The sequence below is a fragment of the Gorilla gorilla genome, chromosome 5 (assembly GCF_029281585.2).
Source record: "Gorilla gorilla gorilla isolate KB3781 chromosome 5, NHGRI_mGorGor1-v2.1_pri, whole genome shotgun sequence".
In the NCBI taxonomy this organism is placed as follows: Eukaryota; Metazoa; Chordata; class Mammalia; order Primates; family Hominidae; genus Gorilla; species Gorilla gorilla.
In genome coordinates, this window is record NC_073229.2 from 170,929,119 (window position 1) to 170,950,211 (window position 21,093).

Sequence of the window (21,093 nt, forward strand, 5' to 3'; positions counted from 1 at the left end):
GGTGACCTAAGTTAAATTTGATATTCATCCTGAAGTCAATGTTGCCCCACTTATTTAAACTCAACATTTAATTTATATGAAAAATATAATATATAATTTGTGGGGGTTTTTTTTTCAAAAATTCATGTCTTTATAACCCATGATAAGAAAGAATAAGGCCTGAAATAATGGCTATGTACAACTTAGGATATTTCTATTATAAATGTTTAGAAACCTTGGCCTCTGGTTAACATGAGGCAACAGTGCCACCTTTAGTATATTTTAATACCTAAGTTTTGGTAAAAACTGCTTACTGAGATGGTTCATGGTCACTTAAGAAAATAGAAGGCTAGAGAACCTTGAGCAGATAGTACTTAGTGATGTCACCTGCCTTCATGTATAATTACTGGTGTTGTGATTTTAAATTCCTTTTGCTAATATGTTACATTTTTGTGTTGCTGGCCTGGATCTTTGAAGTTGTAATCTATTTGCAAAAACAAATATAAATTTGTCATTCTCAAAAATATTTGGTTTCAAGTCTCATTGAATTTTATTAGCAGTATTATAACACTATTCCTTTAACTCTAATTAATATTACACTGTTGTTCTTTATTTGGCACAATGCATGGTGTAGCCAATTCAAGGTCTTTGAGGAAGCCAAACATTATTAAATACATGTTATATGTATATTATTTATATATAAAGACTTTTCTGTTTATATTTATCAAGTATGACTGTACTTGATAAATATATACTTTGTTCTAAACAAGTATTCTAGCTTAGAAATATGTAAATTTTCAAATTCCAACCTGATTTTATTTCTGATATATAAACCTAAGCACTGAATTTTAATCATAAAAACAAAACTGAATTTTTACAATTTTTATATGTTTTGTTATCCACTGAAGATTTCTGTCTACTGTGTTCTGGATATATGGAGGATATTGTAAGAGGAGACCTAAAGGCATAATGCTAACGGCCTTTTGAGCTCATTTCATCAACAAAATACTCCCTAAGCATTTCCTCTCTTCCAGGGGTATATTAATTTATTCCAATGATCATTTCCTCTAGAGGTCTTCTGATTACATAAATATGCAATGTGAAGTAACATGTTTCATAATTCTTGGACTAGTAGAATGTTTTTCTCTTGCATCTTACAACTATATGTACTCCCAACACATACGTATTTCCTGTAAAGCTTTACATATTAAAGTTAAACAATCTGATAATCAGTATATATTATTAGTTCAACATTATACTAGATGAAATTAGGAATTCAAAATGAGGCATATAATGATGTTCTGGCCTTCAAAGAACTTAAAATTTATGTGAGAAAAGGTTACCCTAAATTACGCCATTAAAAATTTTGGAAATTATTTTATTCTGTATATTAAGAATGTAAAGAAGAAGGATGGCACATACCTGCTGTGTGCCTGACATTTTAGTAGGTACTTTGTGTATGTAAACTTGAATATTATATGTGCTAACTTCAGTGGAATCAAATACACCTAAATGTATTACTCAAACACTAAAAACTATGTGTAGTAAGACAAGAAAGCCCCAGAAATGCTTCATGGGGCAGCTTGAGATTCAATTTCAGCTGACATTTGTTAAGCATTTAAAAAACCCTGTGGGTGTATGATACCAGATATGATCCTATTTTAAATGCTCTATATTGATTATTTTAAGCTCTCTGGGCATGGTGCTAGTATCTCCATTACACAGAGAAGGAAACTTAGACTCAAAGGATGTAATAAACCTACAAAAGTTAACCTATTTAGCAGCTGAGCCAGAATTCACCTCTAGGTCATTTGACTATTGGACCAAAGGATTTTCCCCACAGCAAGACTTCTCAGCAGCTGAAATTGTTGGCAGAAGGGCCAGTTTCCACTCCTATAGAGCGCTCACAGTCCCTTTGCAGTCTGGTAGGGTGGTTTGTCCCCCAGTTTGAAAGTAGCTAATAAATGGGCACCAAGTAATTTATAAATATGGGTTATTTACAATTACTATTTTACATTGCTAATGGGGTGATTTACATGAGACTCCAGTTTTGAAAGGGACTAACAGGTTCTTTGAACTTGTATTTGAATACAGATTCAACTCTTATCAGTTGGGAGACTTGAGTAAATTATATAACTTCTCTGAATATACCCTGCTGGGATGCTTGAGACTTAAAAGAGAAGGAAACACAGTAAAGATTCAATAAATATTATTTTAAATAATAAATAAATTATTTAAGTATTTTCCCCTCACCACTTCCATATTTAATTGTTAGAAGAGGTTAAAAAAGCATAAGGCTCATGTCCTTCATGTTGGGGAAAGGTAATTTTACTCTTCTAAAAGTAAACCAGTGGTTCTCAAAGTGTGATCCTTGGATCAGCTGCCTCAGCACCATCTGGAAACTTGTGAAAAATGTACATTTTGAGGCCCTATCACAGACCTAGCAAATCAGAAACTTTAGGGTTGGTGCCCAGAAATCTGTTCTATGGTAAGCCCTTCAAGTGATTCTGACACAGGCTAAAGTTTGAGAACCACTCTTGTGAGGGTACCTTCAGCTTCTTTGAATCCTAAGTCATTGGCATTCTTCCCTTCAGCCCATCCCTTTGCAGCACTTCTCTGACAAAGGGAAAACTGTAGCAACTTCTTAAAGCAGTGTTTCTCAAAGTACAACCTACAGGCCACTTGTATCAGAATCACGTGAGGTACATTTTAAACTGTAGATTTCTGTGCCCCTCACCAGACTACAGAGTTGGAATCTCTGAGAGGTGGGCCTCAAGATGTGCATTTTACAGGTTATCTGTATGATTTCTACACTCACCAAAATTGTGAATTGTTGTGTTACAATAAGCACACCATTAGCAGCCATATTTTGTGACAGCAAACACAGCATTATTAGTAACAGACTTGTCTGGCAGCACGAAGTGAAAATAACGAGTTATTCTAGCTCAGTTTTTATGAGATTGGCTTATCTAAAGTGGGCCACAAAGGGAGCTCTAAAATTCTGTTAATCCCACACTCTATTGGCATTGAGAGCTCTAGGACCTGGATTTTCTTGGGACCAGAAGCTGAAGTGGTAGCTATGGCCAGTGAGGTTGGTTGAAGCCTGGTTACCTCATATTTGGGTTAGGATGAAGGGCTGGTACTGCAACACCTGGAGGCAGGGGAGGCCTGAGGAGACTGAAAAGAAGCAGCACTGAGTTTGCTTTTCTGTGAAGGCAGTGTTTCTGCCACCCCAAAGTTTATGGCTGACAAAAGATGTGAAAGAATGTAGGAGAAAAGGTGTCCTCTGTGGCCTTTCCTACTTTCTATCTTGGGTTTCTAAGAAAAGTTTATTTTAATATGTGGTTTTCTATACAAATCTTTGTTTTTATTTCTTTTTTTCTAAGAAATCCTGATGTTTCTAAATCTCTAATTTTAAGCCTTATCCTTCCTCTCATTTAAACAACCTTATTCTCTTTCTGTGAACTTTTTACTCACTTTTAAATCAGTCAATATTCATTTTTCCTTCCCATCATTAGCAAGAGCTGAACTGCTTAGAGTGTAATCTCACCTTCCTCCACAGAGTGCTCTGTAATTTCATACACTTGTGACAAGGTCTCCAGCCTAGACGAATTTTTCCACTATCCCAGGACCCTATCTCAGAAAAACAGCATGCACAGATCCTCAGAAGGTTTGGATAGAAAATAAATCCTGGAGAATCGCAGTGAAAATGGCAGGGTAAGAACTCTAAAAATTAGTAACTCCATGAAAGCAATGAAAACCCTGGCAAAAAATTGTGACAGTCAACTTTTTCAGAACTCTGGAAACTTATAAAAGTCTGCAGCAAAAAAAGTTTGTTCAAGGAAAAAACAGCTGGATTTCTGTAAGAATAGGAAACTTTATGGCATTTTAACTTGTCCCATTCCTCAGCTCAGCAGTAGCTTTGGAAAAAAAACAAAAAACCAGCCAATATTCCTGGCACATACTGGCGGATGCCAGAAGAAGTAAAATGGAGTTGGATTTATTTCAAGGTCTTATTCCCAAAGACTTATCATTATTTGACTTGTTTGATGATTTCCTGGAAGACTCCACTTAAAAGCTGAATCAAAACTACTGATTGTGCAGAGCTTTCTCCACAAAATGGTAGTCTGAGATTATGCAGTCTGAGGATATAGAATGAAGAAAAAGGAAGAGATCTTCAGAGACTTGTGGGACACCATCACACATACCAGCATGTACATAATGGGAACTCCAGAGGGAGAAGAAAAAGAGAAAGTGGCAGAAAGGCTATTTGAACTAATAATGGCTGAAAATATCCAGATGTGATGAGAAACATTAACTGGCACATTCAAGAAGTTAAACTCCACATGGGAAAAGTTCAAAGAGACCCAGAGCTAGACACCTCATAATTAAACTCTCTAAAGACAAGGAATCTTAAAAGCAGAAAGGGAGAAGTGGCTCATCACATACAAGGGATTCTCGGTAATATTAATAGCAAATTTTTACATCAACATCTAGGGAGACCAGAAGCCAGTGGGAAGACATATTCAAAGAACTGCAAAGAAAATCATCAACCAAGAATTTTCTACCCAGAAAAGCTGTCATTCAAAAATAAAGGAGAAATTAAGATATCCCAGAAAAAAAACAACTGAAAATATTTTTCAATTTATTTTGAAAACAAACCGAAGCAGTTTGTTTTGAAAACAAACTTGCCCTACAAAAGTACTACAGGAAGGTCTTCCAGCTATAAAAAAAAAAAAAAAAAAAAAAGACACTAGGCAGTAACTTGAAGCTGTATAAAGAAATAAAGTGTACCAGTAAAATTACATAGATAAATATGAAAGTCAATATAAATGTATTTTTTTTGCTTATCACTCTGTATTCTCCTGATTTAAAAGACAACAGCTTAAAGCAATGATCATAAGTCTGTGTTGATGGGCTTTATACATATACATATGTATAAAGATGAAATTTGTGATAATAACATAAAGGGGGACAGAAATATGTGAACAAAGTTTTTGTATACTATTGAAATTAAACTGGTATTAATTCAAACTAGATGGTTACAAATTAAGATTTTAATTATAATCCCCAAGCAACCACTAAGAAACTAACTCAAAAATCTATACAAACAAACAAAAAACAAGGGAATTAAAAAGTAAACAGTAGTGGAGGAATTGAGAAATAAAAAAAAACAAGGTGTAGTGGATAAGAAATAATAAAAAGGCAGACATAAATCCTATCTTAATAATTATTTTAAATGTAAGTTAAGTAAACTCTCAAGTTAAAAGGCAGCAAATGGCTGAATGGCCAACAAACACATGACCTAATTATATGCTCTCTGTAAACAACATAGTTTCAAAAATACAAATAGTTTGAGCAAAATATGGAAAAAACAATACCATAAAAAGAATAACCAAAAGAGACCTGGAGTGGCTATAGCAATACCAGACAAAATAGGGTCTAAGATGAAAAATGTTAATAGAGACAAAAAAAGATACTTTAAAATGGTAAAAGGGTACTTCATCAAGCAATAGAGCAATTATAAACATACATAAACCTAACAACAGAATTCAAAATACATGAAGCAAAAACTGACAGAATTGAAAGAAGAAATAGACAATTCAACAATAATCGTTGGAAACTTTAATACCCCAATTTTAATAATGAGTAGACAAACTAAACAGAAAATTAGCAAGGAAATAGAAGGCTTGAACAACTCTGTAAACCAACTTGACCTAACATACCTATAGAATACTCCACTCAACAACAGCAGAATACACATTCTTCTCAAGGGCATATGGAACGTTCTGCAATATAGACCATGTATAAATCAACAAAACAAGTCTAAATAAAAGTAAAACTATGGAATATTATACAAATATGTTTTCAGGTCACAATTGAAAGGAAGTAGAAGCTATAAGAAATAAATTGGAGGCCGGGCGCGGTAGCTCACGCCTGTAATCCCAGCACTTTGGGAGGCCGAGGCAGGCGGATCACGAGCTCAGGAGATCAAGACCATCCTGGCTAACACAGTGAAACCCCGTCTCTACTAAAAATACAAAAAAAAAAAAAAAAAAAATTAGCCGGGCGTGGTGGCGGGCACCTGTAGTCCCAGCTACTCAGGAGGCAGAGGCAGGACAATGGCGTGAACCCGGGAGGTGGAGCTTGCAGTGAGCCAAGATTGTGCCACTGCACTCCAGCCTGGGCGACAGAGTGAGACTCCATCTCAAAAGAAAAAAAAAAAAAAAAAAAGAAATTGGAGAATTTCACAATACCTGAAAATTAGACAACGTACTCTCTTAACCAATGGAACAGAGAAGAAATCACAAGAGAAATTAAGAAATTCTTAGAAATGAATTTAAAAAAAAAAAAACCCAGGATGCAGTAAAAGTAGTGTTGGGAGAAATATATAGCTACAAATGCTTGTATTACAAAGACGTAAGATCACAAATCAATAACTTATCTTCCATCTTAAAAAACTAGAAAACTAGAAAAAGAAGAGATAACTGTGTCTAAACCAATCAGAAGTAAGGGAATAATAACGATTACAGCAGAGGTAAATGAGTTCAATATTGTATTACAAGTACTAGCCAACACAATTATGCAATAAATGAAACAAATGGCATCCATATTGGAAATAAATTGTATAGTGGTGATGGTTACACAGTCTTATAAATGTACCAAAGCCTGCGGGTTCATCCACTCACTCAATGGTGAGTGTTTGGTATATGAATTATATGTAGATTTTATGAAAACGAGTCCAACAGGCCTTTATAAAAATCTGTGTGATTGAAAAAATACAAATCTATTAGATTAACCATATTTCCCTGAGTTGATTCCCTTGTCCTCTGTGAAACCATTTTATTGTTATATTATGACTCACCATTTTTTGTCTCTCTAGCTTATGGTGAAAGACACGAGGAGTTAATTAACTTAGGAAGCCCAGACTCCCTCACTATTAGTGAGGGACAAAAATCTTCAGTAACTTCCAAAATAACAAGGAAAGGCAAAGAAAAGTCTTCTGAGAAAGAAAAGACAGCCAAAGAAAAACAAGCACTTCGCTTTGAGCCTCAGGTGTGTGTGGAATTTTTTTTTATTTGAGTGACTTAATGATTTTAGGTTCAGTGGATTCCTATTTGCCTATCTCGTCTGAGGACAAAACTGTGAAACATTCTTTCTCCCTGATTCCGGAAACCATCTAGATACTTTGAGGACATTCCTTGGACACCTTCCTCAAGCTCCCTTTTCTAGTTCAGTATTAAAAACCATCAATTAAACCTTTAGTATGTAGAACACTATTCACGGCACTTGGGTTTCTAAGATAAATATGACTCAGTACTAACCCTAAAAGAATTCACAGTCTAATAATGGAGGAGACTGAAGGTAAACCGAGAATTATAATGTTGAATATTGTATGTGCAGTGGTAGAAAGGATAGGTTCTAATACAACCCCTTCCAGGAGGAACTGAGTTCTGAACCGAGTTAATAAGCAAAGACATGATGAGGCGAAAACTCAACCTGGTTTTCTGAAGCATTAAAGTATGAGAGATGACGCTGGAGGGGTCAGTAAGGGTCAGCTGGAAAAGGGCCTTAAAGCGTCATTGGAAGGCTGGGACTCTATATACAGTCCAGAGGTTATGAGTCTAAACTCCTTCAGGGCCAGTTAGAAAATTGTAATGATTAAGGGTAAGGAAAAGGATGTGGATGGCAAACTTGAGGAGTGCAAACACAGGCCTAAAGATTTTCAAGTTACCAAAAAACAGTGCACTCTAAACAAGATACCTATGAGCACAAAATCTTCCCACCATTTATGCCTAGGTTAAGCAGGACTGGAACTAGGGGTATTTAAGAAGCACATTAACATGATCAGATTTACATTTCAGATACCCTAGTGGCTTTTAAGGGTGTGGACTTAAAGGAGAAAAGACAGGAGAGGAAGATAATTCAAGAAAATACTTCAGTAATCTAAGCAAAAGAGTGCAAAGTGTGTCAGGAACAGGAAAAAAGGAAGGATGGGACAGATCAAGAACTATCTGGAAAACAAAAGGTGGGGTGCAGTTATTAATCCAAAGTGGGTGTTAAGGAACAAGAAGAAACAAAGTACATCTCTCAGGTTTCCAGCAGGAATAGCTAAGTAGGATGTCAGTACCATTAAGAAAATAGACAATAAAGGAAAATTAACAAATAAGAAGAGATGATGACTTGTTTCAGACTCCAGGAATGGTTCCTATAGATTTCGAAGATTTCATTTCTTAGCTGAAGTCTACCCTTAGAAGTAAATAAGATTAACCCAATCCATAGATTCCTACAAGAAGACCTCCCTTAGTACCTTCACAGTGCTCCCTTTCCTGATCAAAATTTGATCCCAGAAAAGTCTCTGATAAATTCATGTATTAAGCAATTTAAAAAATAATAAAAGCTAACATACCCTGTGTTAAAAGGAGGAAATAAAATAATTTCCAATTGCGAAAGTCAATTCTCACCAGAATATTAGGGAAATATTGTAGAAAGCAAGGTCATTTGGTAACACTAAAACCAAACTGCAGGTGGAAACTGTATTCAGTGATTATATCAATCCACTCTTCCCAGCTGCATTATTTATCAGTGATAATTGACATAGCCTCGACCTTATGTAAAGTGCTATGTAACCACATTAGTTTCAATCCTCTCTTCCTACCCAATTGCCACCTATGAGCCTCACCTACGTAAAACTTGTCTCCCAGCCTATGATACATGCAGGTGATCCCATGAGACATTAAAATGTTGTTAATTTTCATGATGAATATGTAGCAAGTATATACAGACCTGGAAATGATCAACTATCCTCTCATTTTTATGAAGAGATGCTATGAGTGAACATAATTACAATTTATAATTTAATGTGTATAGTTTTAAGTAAAATTTGCATACATGAAATGCACAATTCATAGTTATAACATTCAGTGAGTTTTGATCAATGTATTCACCATGTAATCCATGCCCCTATAAAGATATAAATTATAGATAATTCCCGAGTTTATGGAAATAATCTCAAACTTCGTTGCATTCAATTTTCTAATTCTCACACCTCATCTCCTGGTAACAACTGATCTTTCAGTCACCATAGATTAGTTTTGCCTAAATTGCTCTGGAATTTCATACTAATGACATAAAAGACGATGTACCCTTTTGTGTTTGACTTCTTTATCAAAGTATAATATCTGTCTGTGGTGTATATCAATAGTTTATTACTTTTTAATATTAAGCAGAAACCAATTATATGACTATATTACAATTTGTTTATCCATTCCTCGATTGATAGACATATATGTTGGTGTTTTGTGTGTATTATGAATAAGACTGCAATGAACATTTTCGCACAAGTCTTGTGAATATGTTTTCATTTATCTCTAGTAAATACCTAATAGTGAAATTATGTATCATATGGTAAAATCTAGACCCTTTTGAAAGGAGGAAAGCATGCAACCCAAAGGTTTTTATTTTATCAGATATCCACTCTTCACCCTCAACAAGAAGACCCAAATAAACCCTACTGGATTTTGAGGTTGGTCACTGAACACAATGAATCAGATTTATTTGAAGTGAAAAAGGATACAGAACGTGCAGATGAAATCCGAGCCATGAAACAAGCCTGGGAGACAACTGAGCCAGGAAGAGCAATCAAGGTCACCTGATTTCGAAAAGCTGTCATCTTTTACTTTTCCTCCTTAGGCATGCTCTGAAAAAAATAGTCATACTGGTAAAAACCATATAGCCTGTCTTTTAGTAATGGTATCTGAAATTTTATCAGACAGGCATTGAATAACTACATTAGGACCACCTTTGGACACATTGTAAAATGTTACCCTCCTGATTACCCAAAGGACTTGCAAAAACAAAGCACATGGTGGTACCAATTATAGGCCCACGCTATGGGCTACCTCATTCTTTCACATAGCCCTGGCTATCTGCACGTCTGCTCTTGACACCCCCAAGTAAGAAAGCATTCAAATGTTTAATATGTGCTTTACTACACTTTGCGCAGCCTTAGATGGTTTAAAAACCATGTGCTGCCCCCTTGTGGAATATACACACCTAGTCTCTAGAGTCTAGAGACCCTAGAGAGTCTCTGACCTATTTCCTGTAAGAGCGATTGCCATAGTGACACTATTACCATGTAAGTGCTTCATGTCACAACTCAGGGTTATTGGGCAGATGAAAAAGATTCAGGAACCACTGCATCTAAGATAGTATGCCCAGAAATGTATTCTTTTTAGGGCTGCTTCTTCATCTATTCTCAAAAATAACTGTCAAAATCATGGATGATTCAGAATTTGAGTTTATCTGATAATGAAGAAGAGCTGGTCTGCTTCATTTAGACTGCCCTATTTAATTCACATTTTCCTGTTTCGTTTTCGATTGAATACCATTAACATGTATTACCTGTACTGGTTGTTGCTTTTGAAGAGCTTTTAAAAAGCTGCTCATGTTTGTTCTTTAGGCTTCTCAGGCTCGTTTGCATTACCTTAGTGGGTTCATTAAGAAAACATCTGATGCTGAGAGTCCGCCTATATCTGAAAGCCAAACTAAACCAAAGGAAGAAGGTGAGTGGATCCTACCACCCCAGCTGCCTCAGAGCACAGAGCTGTGATTTGCACTTCTTAAAAAAATAATCAGTGGGTTGTGCTTGGTGAAAAGGAGACATTTCAGAATCTCGTTTCTTGAGGATTATAAAAAGTCGCACAATTTCAGATAACTATATGAATAGTGCTTCAATTTGCAAATCACTTTCACACATTTTCCCATTTAAGTCCTACATCTCCCCCCTCACACACACTGTGCAAGGAGATGTGATTTTCTCCATTTAACAAATGATAAAACCAGAAAGAATGATGCAACCTAGTTAGAAAGTAGCAGTATAAAACTTGAAGGTAGGTCTACTACTATAAGTCTGGTACCTTTCTAATAATAATAAACAATAACAAAAGAAGTCATACATCAACCCATTTAAGTATATATTATAATATTATTCCAGTTTATCAATAAGGACACAGGCACCAGAGACCCTCAGTAATAGTCTAAGTTCAGGGCCAGAGACAGAATTGGCCTGCAGACAGGCCCTTCATAATGCCAGTGTCTTCTCACAGCTACTTGACTGATTACATCGATTGCCACACTGAGGTGTCCATGGAGGCAGGAGGCGTTCACATCCCAAATCATGCTTTTCCATTTTTATATATTCAGTAATGTAATTCAATAGTTCTTATAAAAATAATATCTCTTAACTTTTCATATGAACAGTGTGAATAGCAAATACCATCCTAATTCTGTTATCCTGGGATAGGCAAAGCATTTTACATTTATTATCTCACTTTAACCTATAGCAACTATGAGGTATGTATTACTTACTCGACTCATCTTAGAGATAAAGAGACCAAAGCTCAGAGAGCCACCTTATTCTTCCTAAGTCATCCATCTCAAAAGTGATGAAGTTGGGATTTGAAATATTTCTAACTCAAGTACTCACTCCTCCAATAGAGTCTAATGTAATGCTAGGAAAACAAAGGTGAATAGGATTCAGTTCTTGTCCTTTAGGCTACAGATTATTATTTTTTATATTTTGTTTTAATGTATGTGTATAAAATATTACACTGAATACATTAAAAATGACCAAAAGACTTTATTCCAGACTACTGAAGTAGGGGAGAAAGATTGAATTCAACCATAGATACAACAGGAACAAGTGGGGAATTAAAACCAACAGTCCAGGTGAGGGAGTAGATGGTAAATTACTAAGAGGAACTTGGTTAGGTGTCAAGGGTCAGGAAAGAGGAACTTGATTTGATATCAAGTGGGGAAGGATTCTGGATAAACTGACTTAGCAGGATTTTTTGCTAAAACTGGGGTCAGCAGGCCAAGGACAAGGCCTAGTTGAGAACAGGGCTCAGAGACCCTGACCCTGTCATAGAACACACATACAATAAAAGCCACAAATTGTAACTGTACAGCTCGATTAATTTTTGCATGTGAATACTCAGTGGCCACTGCTTAGATCAAGATTGGAAACACCACATACTAAAGTCCTCCTCGTTTGTTTCCAAGTCATTTCCTCCCTCAAGGTAACAACTAGTTGACCCCCATCACCATCAAATAATTTTGCCTATTCTTGAACTTCAATTTAGACTCATAAATACCCCGTATGTCTCACTATTTAGTTATTTTATTTCTTACTGTGCCTGGAATAGTAAGCTTCATTTTATAAGAAACTTGTCTATTTTATGTAGGTTCAACTTACTGGAATAAGTTTCCTTTTTACCTTTTTTTTCCTCAATCAGTCTTGCTCTAGGGATATATCAACTTTAATAATATTTTTAAGGAATCGACTTTTGACTACTGAATATCTGCCTCTTATTTCAACATTTCTTCATGCTGTTAAGTACTTTCCTATTGCCACCTTTCTTATTTCAACATTTCTTCATGCTCTTAAGTACTTTCCTATTGCCACCTTTCATTCAATGCAGAACATAACATGAATTTGGTCACCTGCAATTGATAAACAGGAAAATAATGTCTCTATATAATGAGGAAATTATGGTAGGTTTTACATAGTTTTTCCTAGGCTAGGGATCTGGAACACTGAATAGACTCAGAGTATCAAGAAAAAACTTCCCAGCTTTATGACGTCACAAGAAAGAGCTCTGTTCAGCTCTAGTTTAAGACAATTTTAAATGAATGTCTGCATACAGGGATCCTCCTGCAGAGAGGAACACCTTATCTATTATGAAGCATTGTCAGCATAGGGCTAGTTGTACTTCCTCCAGGGCCGACCTTCACAGCATCCCCAATAATTCAAATATCCCATTTCCATTTATGCTGTCCCAACTTCTAAAAGCCTCTATTTTTATGTGACATTTTAATATATGGAGGCAGTTTTCAGACACACTTCCTGCCTGGGTCAGCCTTCTAGGATGACAGTCATAACTTTTGCTAGTGCTCTGGTTAGAAGTTATAGAGCTTTTGAGTCATCTGCTCTAAATCTGTGCTCCCATCATCAAGCCCTGTTACTGTTTGCATGTGATTTCATGGAATGCCAGCTTTTTCAGTAATGCACATGTCATGTTGTAGTAGAAACAGCTGCACGTGGTGTAAAAGAACCAAACTCAAAGAATTCTGCAGGTTCAGAGAGCAAAGAGATGACACAAACAGGATCAGGGAGTGCGGTGTGGAAGAAGTGGCAATTGACCAAAGGCTTGAGGGATGTGGCAAAATCCACGAGTAGTGAAAGTGGAGGAGTGTCTTCACTAGGGAAGGAAGAGCACGAGCAGAGCACGCGGAAGGAAAACATTCGTAAGTATTGATGTCATTGGTAACATAAACATGTATTTTCAAATAAAAATTATGGAAAAGATTTTAACTTAAACATAAGTGACGGCTAGGGCTATAAAAGAAGAAAAGGTGTCTTTCCGATATATAGATTTTCATTTTACTTAACGGAGTTGGGAATTTGCTCAAGGACCTGATTACTAAATATTAACCAAAAGACAAAAGTGGGCAAAAGCCCCCCTACAGATTTGCAGGTATATTTTTTCTGTGTATAGGTTTTCTGTGTCTACAAATGCTAGAAATAAAATGTCAGCATTCACACATACACTTGTCGTTAAACACAGATTTCTTTGTGTTATCTGTAGTATGCTACAAGATAGATTTCCTTTTTACCTTTCATAGCAAATTTTAAGAATGTCATTTTTTAAATGTTGAAAAAGAGCAATTTTCAGTGGTGCACAAGTCACCCTGACCTGATTCATTTCTATATGGATTCATATCTGTTCACTAAACTGAACTAAAACCCTGATCAAAGGAAAATGCCTTTCCACACTCCTGGTTTCCATGAATTCCTAAGCAACTCCTCAACTCCTTCTGTCTTAAAGGGAACTAAATGTCCTATTAATGCATTTGGAGAGAATGAATGAGGCTGCCCATGGAAGCACTGCTTCTCCCTCAGGTGTGAGCACTACCTAGACTGTGCTGGAACAGTCAGTCAGCTTCAGGTGATCATGGCCCATTTGTCTCTCACATCAAGCTACATCCTCCGATTAAACCTGGATCAATAGTATAATCTTACTCTATTTTTCTACTTGTTTTGAACCCAGACAGCAAAGAAAGAAATCTTAGAAAGAAGCATTCTCAGAAAAGCCAACAATGGTTCTTTTCTCAAAATTGCTAAACAATTCTGAGAATTTTTAAATTAAGAAGTGTTTAAAGCTAAAGTATGTCCTTAAGTGATTTCCATACTGAGAGGAAAATTCCAAAATTAAAAGGAATATTTTACTATACTAACAAGAGATTCTGATATTTTTTAACCAATATTTTGAAAGTACATGCCCATTCAATAGGTAATAGCTCACATGATGGTAGCAGTAAAACTCATTAGAACACATTTCATTTAATATTAATATTTAATTTGTAGAGTAATTTTTCCACTCTTATCTCACTTGAGATTCCAGGAATTAGAGAAAGCATATATTGCTATCTCCACTTCTAAAATGACAGAATTGGCAAATAACTCACCCAAGGGCAGGAAACTGATGCAGTTTGGGTAGAACCTGGACTTACACCCAGCTCTTTGGTCTCCATATATTGTGATCTCAAACTGAACACAAACTTTTCCTCATCCTTAGTTAAAGATCTATAAAATAGAAAAATGTAGCCAAAACAATGCAACTTAAATTCTGATATCAAATTATTTAGTTATGTGCTAACAAAGTAATCCTTTTTGAAATTTCATTTTTAATTAACAAATAATTATATATATTTATGGGGTACAATGGGATGTTTTGATACGTGTGTAGGTTATGGAATGATCAAATCAGGCTAATAAATATATTCATTACCTCAAATACTTATTATTTCCTTGGAGTGAGATCATTTAATATCCACTCTTTTAGCTATTTTGAAACATCCAATAAATTGTTAGCTGTGTTCACCAAGCTGTGCAATAGAACACCAGAACCTATTCCTCCTAGCTAACTGAAACTAACTATACCCTTTGACCAACATTTTCCCTTTCCTTGTCCACTACACTATGACCACCCAGCCTCTGGTAACCACCATCCTAATATCTATATCTACAAGTTCAACATTTTTAGATTCCACGTATAAATGAGATCATGCCGCATTTGTCTCTCTGTGGCTGGCTTTTTTACTTAGCATCTTGTCCTCCAGGTTTGTCCATAATGTTGCAAATGACAGAATTTTCTGTTCGTTAAAGGCTGAAGAGCATTCCATTGTGTCTACATACCACATTTTTAAAAATCCATTCCTCTATTGATGCGTACTTTGGTCCTTTCCATATATTGGCTGTTGTGAATAACGTAATGCACATACAAGTACAGACACCTCTTTCACGTACTTATTTTAATTCTTTTGGATATATACCCACAGGCAGGATTGCTGGATCATGTGGTAATTCTACTTTCAGTTTCTTGAATAACCTCCATACTGGTGTTTCAAATGGCTTGTAATAATTCCCAGTACCACCAAAGTGTACCTGAGTTCCCTTTTATTCACACTCTCACCAATGCTTGTTATCTCTCATCTTTTTTTATAACAGCCAATGTAACAGGTATGAGGTAGTATCTCATTGTGGTTTTAATATGCATTTTTCTGATGACTGGAGATGTTAATCATCTTTCTATATATGTGTGGGTCATTTGTGTCTCTTCTTTTGAGTAATATCTATTCAAGTTCTTTACCCATTTTTTAATCTAGTTATTTGCTTTCTTATTATTGAGTAGCTTAAGTTCCTTGTATGTATTGAATATTAGCCTCTTATCCAGTGTATGGTTTGCAAATATTTTATCTCAACCTATGGGTTGACTTATCACTTTTCATTGTTTCATTTGCACAGCAAAGGTTTTTAGTTTGGTACAGTCCTACTTGTCTATTTTTACTTTTGTTTCTGTGCTTTTAGGATCATATTCAAAGAAAATATTGCCCACACTAATATCATGGGCTGTTTCTCCTGTTTTTCTTCTAGTAGTTTTATACTTTCTGGACTTATGTTTAAGTTTTTAATCTATTTTTAGTTGATCATTTTTGGTTTTTGTTTTATTTTTAGAAAGGTTGGAGTACAGTGGCTCAATCATGGCTCACTACAGCCTCAACCTCCCAGACTCAAGTGATCTGCCCACCTCAGCCTCCTGAGTAGCTGAGACTATAAGCGCATGCCACCATTTCTGGTGACTATTTTATTTTTTATAGAGATGAGGTCTCACTATGTTGCCCAGGCTAGTCTCAAATTTCTGGGCTCAAGGAATCCTCCAGCCTCAGCCTCCTAAAGTTCTGGGTTTACAGGCATGAGCCACCCTGGCCTAAGCTGATTCTTATATAAGGGTCCATTTTATTTCTTTTGTATGTGAATATCAGGTTTTCCAAACACCATTTATTGAAGAGATTTCTGTTTCCCATTGTGTGTTCTGTTCCATTTGTTTTCAGTTTAGTTTTTATTTTGAGACAGGGCCTTGCTTGGTCACCCAAACTGGAGCTCAGTGGCACAATAACAGCTCCTTGCAGCCTCAACCTCCTGGGCTCAAGCAGTTCTCCACCTCAGCTTCCTAGGTAGCTGAGACTACAGGCATGTGCCACCGCACCTTGCTTTTTTTTTTTTTTTTTAATTTTTGTAGAGATGCAGTCTTACCATATTGCCCTGGCTGTTCTTGAATTCCTGGGCTCAAGCTATGCTCCCACCTTGGCCTCCCAAAGTGCTAGGATGACAGGCGTGAGCCACCACACTTAGCCTCTATTCCATTTGTTGATGTGTCTGTTTTTATGCCAGTACCATGTTGTTTTGATTAGTATAGCTTTTTAATATGTTTTGAAGTCTGGTGATGCCTCCCTCGTTATTTTTGGTCCAGATGGCTTTGAATATATGGTGGCTTTTGGGGTTCCATACAAATTTTAGGAATCTTTTTGTCTACTTCTCTGAAGAACGACATTAGAATTTTGGTAGGGATTGTATTGAATTTGTGGATTGCTTTGAGTGGTATGGACATTTTAACATTAATTCTTCCAGTCTATGAACACAGGATGTTTTTCTATTTATTTATGTCACCTTCAATTTCTTTCATCAATGTTTTCTCCAAGGCTGCACCAACCTCCACCCATGCAGTCTGCACTGTGCTCTGAAACTAATAAGGTAATCTTTAAATTGAGAAAATTGACTATAATCATGATTCATCATTTTATACCAGCCCAGGGGCAGTCACAGCACAGACTTTTTTTTTTACCCAGAGTCCCAGACCAGTGTTGTAAGGCATGGAAGCTCATGCCCCAGTTTCAGCTCATCTGCTCCTAATTTCTTCACACCTTTGGCCATCAGAGTCTTTGGACATTTTCAATAAAGTCTACATAGTTGTGAACAGGTATACTTTTGCATAGAGAGGAGAAATAAGAACAGGGAGGAAAGATAAAAGTCAGCAGGAAAGGAAGACCTAGACCAAGCAGCCTATCTCCAAGCACAAAATGTCTTCAAGACATTTCTCAAACACTTGAAAACATTTATTATCATTTTAATGTTTGTACCCCATTGTGTCTGGAGTTGGTTCCTTCCAGTGGGTTCCTGGTCTCGCTGACTTCAAGAATGAAGCCACAGACCTTCGCAGTGAGTGTTACAGCTCTTAAAGATGGCATGGACCCAAGGAGTGAGTGGTAGCAAGGTTTATTTTGAAGAGCAAAAGAACAAAGCTTCCACAACATGGAAGGGGACCAAAGCAGGTTGCTGCTTCTGGCTGTGGTGGCCAGCTTTTATTCCATTATTTGTCCTGTCCCATGTTCTGTTTCTGTCCTATCAGATTGCCCTTTTTTCAATCCTCCCCACGATTGGCTACTTTTAGACTCCTGATGATTGGCGCGTTTTACAGAGCACTGATTGGTGTGTTTTACAGAGTGCTGATTGGTGCATTTTACAATCCCTTTGCTAGCTACAGAGTGCTGATTGGTGCATTTTACAATCCTCTTGTAAGACAGAAAAGTTCTCCAAGTCCCCACTTGACCCAGGAAGTCAATCTGGCTTCACCTTTCAATCCCCCCACTAAACAGGACACCCCAGCTGCTGTTGGGAATGGGGTGATGACCACTGTAGCTACTTCCTGCTGGATGGGGGCAAAGAAGGGGCCCTGCAGTTGTAGTGTCCTCCAGAGAGGAGCTCTCTAGGCCAGTCAAACAGCCAGTGGGTCAGTCCAGGGGTCCTCAGTAGAAGTTATGAGTTGAGCTCATTTGGGGTTCCATTTGTAAGACCATCTGTAGCTTGATGGCCTTGATCCTGGAGGAAATAAATTTGACAAGGAGGTTAAAAATATAGGGCACGAAGGCGAGTAATAGCAAGATGGCTGTCACGGGAACTAGAAAGGGGAGAAGCCATGTCACCCAACTCCAGAAGTTGGTATAAGAGTTTGAAAGGTGTTGTCTGATTTCAGAAGCCTTTTCCTGTAAATGCCGGGCTGCGTCTTGTACTATCCCTGACTGGTTAGTGTAAAAGCAACACTCTTCCCCTAAGAAGGTACAAAGTCCTTCTTTCTCAGCAGTGAGGAGGTCTAGGCCTCAGTGGTTTTGGAGAGTCACTGCTGCCAAAGAATCTATTTGGGTTTGTAGAGTAAGGACAGATTTTGTTATTTCTTGCAAACTGTCTGAGAAATCCTTTGAGAGTGTGTGGTAGTAGGATAATGAAGTAGATAAACTGGCTATTCCGGTTCCTGTAGCAGTGGCCATTCCTAACCCTATATGTAGGGGTATTAGTTGTATGGCCCTGCGCTGACAGATTTGAGCTTTGAGGAGCACTGGTAGGGTCTGATTTCCTGGGGCAATGTTAATGTTGGCAATTAGGAAGACTAACGTGCAGGTGCCTGTCCAGCTGGTAAGGAGACAGATATAAGTTGAAGTTCCACATAAGAAGAATATGCCTTGGCTGGGTAGACAGAACTGGTTGTGTATGTTAAAAAGGTTGTGAGTTTATTGTTTTCATTTTCCCATACTCCTAGAGTACTTGCCAAGGTAGCTCCGGTGAGTGGCTGGAAAGGGGTGTTGGGAGCAAACTGAGTGGCTCCCTGTGTTCTATTGTCCCATTGGAGAAAAAACCTTACTGTTTTCTCACAAGTTTATCATGATTTTGTATATTTTTGAAAAAATTAAAAAATAATTTGGATATTATTGTTTTCCATATTTTTTAAAAGTTTGTAGTAAATTACAACTCTGAATGAGTTATAACTTCTAACAAATTATAAATTAAGCAATTTTCAGTATTAAATATTACTGTGGCCTATTACAACCACATTTACATGCAAAATTAAATAGTTAAGGAAAGGGGGGTGGGACCTGGGGAATAGGAGAGTGAGAACTTGACACATCCTCTCCCAAAAACAGCAAGAAGCAACAATAAACTAGAAAAAAATTATTAAAATATTTTAGAAACCTAAAAATCAACTGAAGGCATAAAACTAAATAAAAAATAATTACTAAAACTGAGAACCACAACAAAAAAGGAGAGACTACAGAGGGTCCATCTTATCTACTTGTCCTTGTTTGAGTATGAGACTTTAAACCAGTGAAAGTGGGGACAGCTTTGTACACTGCCAGAACTTTGAATGTGTACTCTAAACTACATAAAGGTCTCCTTGTCAAGAGTGGAAGCTTTACTGAATCAAGGTGTTTAAGAGAAATCTTCGAGAAAATATTGAATGACCCCTATTCTGACCCATTGGTGACCCCAAGGAAGCCAGGATTAAAAATAAATAAAAATTAAAGAAAATCATTAGAAACATCATTAGCTGAAAATTGCAGGGGAAATAAGACTCTAGAATCAAATTGCAAAGTAAACAACTAAACAAAGAAAAGCCACAATAATCCCTTGGGGAATCAGAATGCAGAGTAACTACAATGTGGTATATCAATTGCACATGGGAACAGGCAAAAATTTCATGACAAAGACACCTAAAAGCAATTGCAACAAAAGCAAAAATTAACAAGTAGAATCTTATTAAACTTAAGAGCTTCTGCACAGTAAAAGAAACTATCAACAGAGTAAACAAACAACCTACAGAAAGGGAGAAAATTTTTGCAAACTATCCATCTGACAAAGTTGTAATGTTCAGCATCTATAAGGAACTTAAACAAATTTATAAGAGAAAAAAACCCCATTAAAAAGTTGGAAAAGGACATGAACAGACATTTTTCTAAAGAAGACATACATGCAGCCAATAAGCACATGAAAAAAGCTCAATGTCACTGATCATTAGAAAACTATAAATTAAAACCACAATGAGATACCATCTCACACCAGCCAGAATGGCTATTATTAAAAAGTCCAAAAATAACAGATGCTGGTCAGGTTGTGGAGAAAAAGGAACACTTATACACTGTTGGTGGGAGTGTAAGTTAGTTCAACCATTTGATGTAGCAATCCCATTACTGGATGTGTACCCAGAGGAATATAAATCATCCTACCATAAAGACACATGCATGTGAATGTTCATTGCAGCACTACTCAGAATAGCAAAGACATGGAAGCAACCTAAATGCCCATCAGTGACAGATGGGATAAAGAAAATGTGGTACATATGCACCATGGAAGTCAAACTCGCTGTTTGCTGATGACATGATCGTATACTGAGAAAACCCTAAAGACTCATTCAAAAAGCTCCTAGATCTGATAAATGAATTCAGTAAAGTTTCAGGATGAAACATCAATGTACACAAATAAGTAGCACTGTTATACACCAGTAGCAACCAAAGTGAGAAAAAAATCAAGAACTCAATCCCTTTCATAATAGCTGCAAAGAAAAAAAACTTAGGAATTTACCTAACCAAGGAGGTGAAAGAGCTCTAAAAGGAAAACTATAAAACACTGCTGGAAGAAATCATAGATGACACAAACAAATGAAAACACATCCCATGCTCATGGATGGGTAGAATCAATATTGTCAAAATGACCATACTGCCAAAAGCCATCTACAAATTCAATGCAATTCCCATCAAAATGCCATCATCATTCTTCACAGAACTAGAAAAAACAATCCAAAAATTCATTTGGAACCAAAAAAGAGCCTACATAGTGAAAGCACGACCAATCTGCATAGCCAAAGCAAGACTAAGCAAAAAGAA

The 21,093-nt window shown here is 36.6% G+C and overlaps 1 protein-coding gene across 1 annotated transcript in view; it reads left to right on the forward strand.

Moving 5' to 3' along the window:
* The window catches only part of ADGB (androglobin), a 208,058-nt gene that overhangs the window by 175,583 nt on the left and 11,382 nt on the right, over positions 1-21,093 (forward strand). Inside the window, exons 30-33 of the mRNA XM_004044802.5 lie at positions 6,863-7,035; positions 9,450-9,626; positions 10,442-10,544; positions 13,066-13,287. Of these exons, the coding sequence (XP_004044850.4) occupies positions 6,863-7,035; positions 9,450-9,626; positions 10,442-10,544; positions 13,066-13,287 (675 nt within the window). The remainder of the gene's footprint in view (positions 1-6,862; positions 7,036-9,449; positions 9,627-10,441; positions 10,545-13,065; positions 13,288-21,093) is intronic.